The 5,509-nt window shown below is 41.3% G+C and overlaps 1 protein-coding gene across 3 annotated transcripts in view; it reads left to right on the top strand.

The window, feature by feature from the left end:
• The window catches only part of RIPOR2 (RHO family interacting cell polarization regulator 2), a 207,993-nt gene that overhangs the window by 74,076 nt on the left and 128,408 nt on the right, over positions 1 to 5,509 (top strand). For all 3 annotated transcript variants that reach the window (XM_024751942.1, XM_024751935.1, XM_024751941.1), the window contains exon 2: positions 3,712 to 3,717. In XM_024751942.1, the coding sequence (XP_024607710.1) occupies positions 3,712 to 3,717 (6 nt within the window). The remainder of the gene's footprint in view (positions 1 to 3,711; positions 3,718 to 5,509) is intronic.

The following is a 5,509-nucleotide window of genomic DNA, read 5'->3' as shown; positions in this document are numbered from 1 at the left end:
CCAAAAAAAAAAAAAAAAAAAAAAAAAAAAGAAGCAAACCAGTGAATGGAAAAGAATTCCAGTTGCGAGATATTCTTATTTCCCTTACTCTGGTGCTAATGGTCATTACACACTATGCAATCGCATATCCCACTGCCATCATATCCCCTCTGTGAGCCCTCCACCTCAAAGGCCAGCTGGCACAATGGGTTAAGAGCATGGGTTCTGGCACCAGACTGCCTGGGTGGGCATCCTGCCTCTGCCCCTTGTGAGCTGTAAGACCTAGAGCAAGGTAATTAGCTTCTCTAGACCACACTTTCTGCATTTGTAAAACGAAGCTAATAAAAGCACCCACCTCCCTGGGTTATTCTGTGGATTAAATAAGTTAACACCTATAAAGTTCTTAGAATAGCACCCGTGCCATACAGTAAGCACAAATAATAAATAGGGACTTTCGTTACTTACTGTCATATCCTCAGCACCCAGCACGTAGATGGAGAAACTGAGGCTTGCAGAGTTTAATGGCTTGCCCTAGATCTCCCCGATGCATCCAAGCTGGAATTCCAGTCTACAAATCTGGCCTCAGAGCCCACCTTCTTGACAACCCCGTTACACTGTATCCACCTCATTCCCTGGTTTTCACACAGCAGGGACTCCTTAAATGTTGCTTGAATTGCTTACTAAAATATTGAACATTCTAACTTTTCATACACAATTCCCCTGGCCCGGAATACTCTCTTCTCCTACAAGTATCCCCCCAATATTTTATCTGTTCAAAGTGTTCCACAGTGTTCTTCTCCTTCTCTGAATTTTCATGGCTCTTTAACTGTCTATAAAACTTGCTGGCACTGACCACATCCCGTCTTGTTTTGTAACTTGTCTTTTTTATGTGCCTTGTTTCCCCAACAAGACTGTAAATCCATTGAGCATAGACTTTGTTTGTCTTACGGTTCTTTGTGCTCCCGGTGGGGAGTAGGATGGCGCCTTGCCCAGAGCAGACTCTCCTTAAATGTTTGATAAACGGACACAAAAGCGGCTAGAAATGGACAAAGCATCCTCTTATTCTCACCTCTGCCCCTCTTACTGCAGCACACCCTGCTCCTCACTCATGACTGGGAAAAGAGGCGGGGTTTGGGAGATGGAAGTTAATAAGAGGCATCCTCCATATCTTTCCTTTCTGTCTGTCACATCTGGTACTTAGGATAGAGGGAGTATCTGAAAATGAGCTAATCGCATCCTTTTCTGGAGGTTCAAGGAAACCTAGAGAGACATCTTTTTTTTTCTTTTTTGTCTGAACTTGGAACTATTTGCAGGAGGTAGGCAGAAGAAAATCAAAATAACACCTGTATTACAGGAAATGCAGACACATTTCCAATGTAGATAAAGGCCAGGTTGGAGGGTGTGGCTTAGATCTCTTGGCCAAGTGATGGGCTAATCCTGACCTCCCCAGCCTCCCGAATTAGGCAGACTTAGCTACCCAGTCATAAGCAGCACTGGACAACCGCTGGCCTCCCCCATGGGGCATTGCCCTAGGACAATTTAGTGTGCGGAAGAACAGAGAATGTGCAAGCAGCTGGCTCCAAAGAGGAGAGAAAGGGGGTGGTTGGAGCCTGCTCAGAGCCATCTTCCAAGTTCACCAGTCAGCTAAGTCACTGTTCCTCCACTGAGAAGGCTGATTGAGGGAGGGATGAGGACAGAGACACTTCTCTAATGTGTGTCCCTCCCCACAAGAGAAGCTCCCACAACAGCCTCCATCTGTCTTCACCCATCAGGCTTAACCATTACTTCCATGGTCAGCCAAAAGTGAGGCCACCCTCCCAGGGAGAAAAGCCAGCAGTCTATTAGAGCAATCCATCCCACTTTCATATGACCATTCCCCCATTACCACTTCTCCTGAGTGGATCCTCCTAGGACCTGTCATGGCAGCCTAGAGTTTGCTCTGAGAAAATTCTGGAAGGAATCAGAACAGTATATTAATTAAATTATCCCCAAGGCCACCTGTTAGGGGTTGGATTTTGTCCCCCTAAAAAGGTATATTGAAGTCCTAGCACAGAGTACCTCAGATTGTAACCATATTTGGAAATAAGGTTATTATAAACGTGATTAATTAAATGAAAACGAGGTTATTACTGGAGTAGGGTGGGCCTGTAATCCATATCTTTATAAGAAGATACAGAGACACAGGGAGAAAATGCCATGTGAAGACAGAGATAAAGATTGGAATGATGTATCTGCAAGCCAGGGAGGGCCAAGGATTGACGGGAGTCACCAGAAGCTGGGAAGAAGCATGGAACAGAGTCTCCTCAGAGCCCTCAAAAGGAACCCGTCCTGCTGACACCTTGATTTCAGACTTCTAGCCTCCAGAACTGTGAGAGAATCAATTTATGTTGTTTAAGACACCCAGTTTGTAGTACTTTGCTACGGCAGCCCCAGGAAGTAAATAATAAATACCAAACACTATGTACTTCTCCATAAACCTCGAAAAGATTTTTAAAATCAGCATTATAATCAAATAGCTCTTGCAGCTAAACTACATTTATTTCCTGCCCCAGCACAAGAGTAACTTCTCCCATGTAACTGGTACATAACATCCTTAAGAAAATTATTAGCTATTTCTAAGGACCTTCACTTTACTTGTACAGCTAAAATTCACAAAATAGGTCTGCTCTCACAAACTCTAAAACAGTAGGACTTGAGAGGAGACTGGCTATTTTCACAGTGAGCAAAGGACAAAAGGATGGCTTGATCTGGTGGTGTCAGAAAAGATCCCCAGCTAAACCCAGCTCAAATGAAATGTTTGGTGCATATGCTGTTTTTAATGATCTACTGCTTCTTCCATTTAAAAAAGGGGGAAAAAATGTGGATTTACTGTTCTTTCTTTCTTTCTGTCTTTTGGTAATTTTGGGAAAGAAAGGAAAGTATAAAGAATAAAAGTTAAATTATGCATGCCAAGACAATTCAGATGGGGAATTTTTCAACAAATGGTGCTGAATATCCACATGCAAGAGAAAGAAGCTGGACCTCTTCCTTACACAATATACAAAAACTAACTCAAAATGGACCTTTGCCTAAATATAAGACCTAGAAGTATAAAATTCCCGGAAGAAAGCATAGGACCAAATCTTCATGACTCTGGGTTAGGCAGTGGTTTCTTATAAAGCACAAGTAACAGACAAATGAATAAATTGAATTACATCAATATTTAAAATTTTGTGTAACAAAGGACACCATCAAGAAAACACAACCCATAGAATGGGAGAAAATACTTGCAAATCACACATCTGACAAGGGGCTTGTGTCTACAGTATATAAAGAATACTTACAAGGATAAGTAACCCAATTTTAAAAATGGGCCGAGAATTTATGCAGACATTTACCCAAAGAAGATCTACAAACGCCCAATAAGCATGTGAAAAATTGTTCAACATCATTAGTCATTAGAGAAATACAAACCCAAACTACAAAGAGATACCGCTTCACACCCAGTAGGATGTGGAGACAGAGAATAGCAAGTATTAAAGAAGAGGTGGAGACATTGAAACCGTCACACATTGCTGGCGGGAATATAAAGTGGTGCAGCAGCTTTGGAAAATACATATCTGTACAAAAAGGTGTACAGCAGTGTTGACGGCAGCAAACTTCTTAATAGCAAAAAGGTAGAATAAACTCAAATGTCTATTAACTAATGAATATATAAACTAAATGTGGTATATTCATACAAGGGAATATTATTCAACCGTGAAAGGGAATGAAGTGCTGTTACAAGTTTTAACGAGAATGGACCTTGAAGACATTATGCTAAGTGAAAGAAGCAAGCCACAAAAGACTGCCTATTACATGACAGCATTTATGTGAAATGTCCAGAATAGACAAATCCTACCAATTCTACAGGAAGTAAATAAATGGTTATCTGGGGCTGCGTGAGGTGGGGAAACTGGAATAGCGAGTGACTGCTTACCGGTACAGGGTTTCTTTTTGAGATATTGAATGTGTTCTGAAGTTAGGTTGTGGTAATGGTTGCGCAACTCTGACTATACCAAAAACCACTCAAGTAAATACTTTAAATGGGTGCATTGTATGGTACATGAAATACATCTCAATAAAGCTGCAAAAAATTTTTTAATTTGCCTAATCCTACCACAAGAGATAATGCACTTAACATTTGCCATATTTATAAACTTTGCAGACCTCCCTTAATAAGGGTTTAGTGAGTGGTGAAGGAGGACATCATGGGAATGTTATAATTAGACTCTAGGCAAGTTATCTTTTCTCCTCTGCATATCAGCTCTAGTCTATTTATTATCCACATTTTAACCAAAGCCATAGATGGTAATATGGGAGACTTACTAGGTAAGCCAAGGCCCAGGTCGTAATCACTGAATCCCCTTCTTTTCACCGCCTGTCCAGTGAAGCCCCTTCAGAGGGACATCTGAATCCACCTGTTTGTTTCTCTCCATCCCATTTCTACTGCTCTATAGGCAACATCATTTCTCACCCAGATTTTTGCAAGAACCCCTTTAACAGTTTACTCTGCCCAACTCTTGCCCTCTTGACATCCACCCTCCACCCAGCAGCTAGAGAAATCTCTCTCCTGCTCAAAACCCTTCTCTGTCTCCTCTGATATTTAGACTACAGTTAAATCTCCTTAAAGAGACTCACAAGAAGATGGGCTTCTGTTGACCCTTCCAACTCTAGGACCTTTCACCTCCTACCCACCCTACCCCACCCTTTGTCCCAACCATACCTCATTTCTTTCAGCTTCTAGTACATAACATTCTCTCTTTTCTATGCCTTTGTACTACTACTCTCTCCAGCTTAAATATTTCTGCCCCTCCCCCGACTCCCCACTCACAGTTCCCTTCTCCAGTCCATGTCCGACCTACTCCTCATTCTTTAGGAATCATTTGGATGTCACTCCCTCCAAAAGTCTTTCCTGACCCTCATGGCCCTTGCTAAGAGTTTTCACAGAACCCTATATTTCCCTATGGTAAGTAACATTTATTGCATTAAATGGGAATTGCCTACTAACTTTCCCCAACTTCCCAGTTACCAGTTAAAAGACTTCGGGCAAGTTACTTAACCTCTCCATGCTTCATTTCTTCATATGAAAAATGGAGATAAAAAGAGTACCTACCTTGGGACTTCCCTGGCAGTCCAGTGGTTAAGACTGTGCTACCAATGCAGGGAGCGCTTGTTAGATCCCTAGTCGGAGAACTAAGATCCCACATGCCGCACAGCACGGCCAAAAGATTAAATAAATAAATAAATAAATAAATAAATAAAAATACCTACTTTATGTAGCATTGCTATGAGGATTAAATGAGATAATATTTTTAAAAATTAATTTTTATTGGAGTATAGTTGCTTTACAATGTTGTATTAGTTTCTACTGTACAGCAAAGTGATAATATTTCTAAATCACTAAGAAAAATGCCAAGCACATTACAAGTGCAAGATAAGTGTTTTTTTTTTTTTTTTTTTTTTTTTTTTGGGGGAGGGGGCCCTCTCACTGTTGTGGCCTCTCCCGTTG

Source organism: Neophocaena asiaeorientalis, unplaced genomic scaffold (assembly GCF_003031525.2).
Source record: "Neophocaena asiaeorientalis asiaeorientalis breed wild unplaced genomic scaffold, Neophocaena_asiaeorientalis_V1.1 scaffold165, whole genome shotgun sequence".
NCBI lineage: Eukaryota > Metazoa > Chordata > Mammalia > Artiodactyla > Phocoenidae > Neophocaena > Neophocaena asiaeorientalis.
The sequence above is the reverse complement of the archived record's forward strand: the minus strand, read 5'-3'. Positions and strand labels throughout refer to the sequence as shown.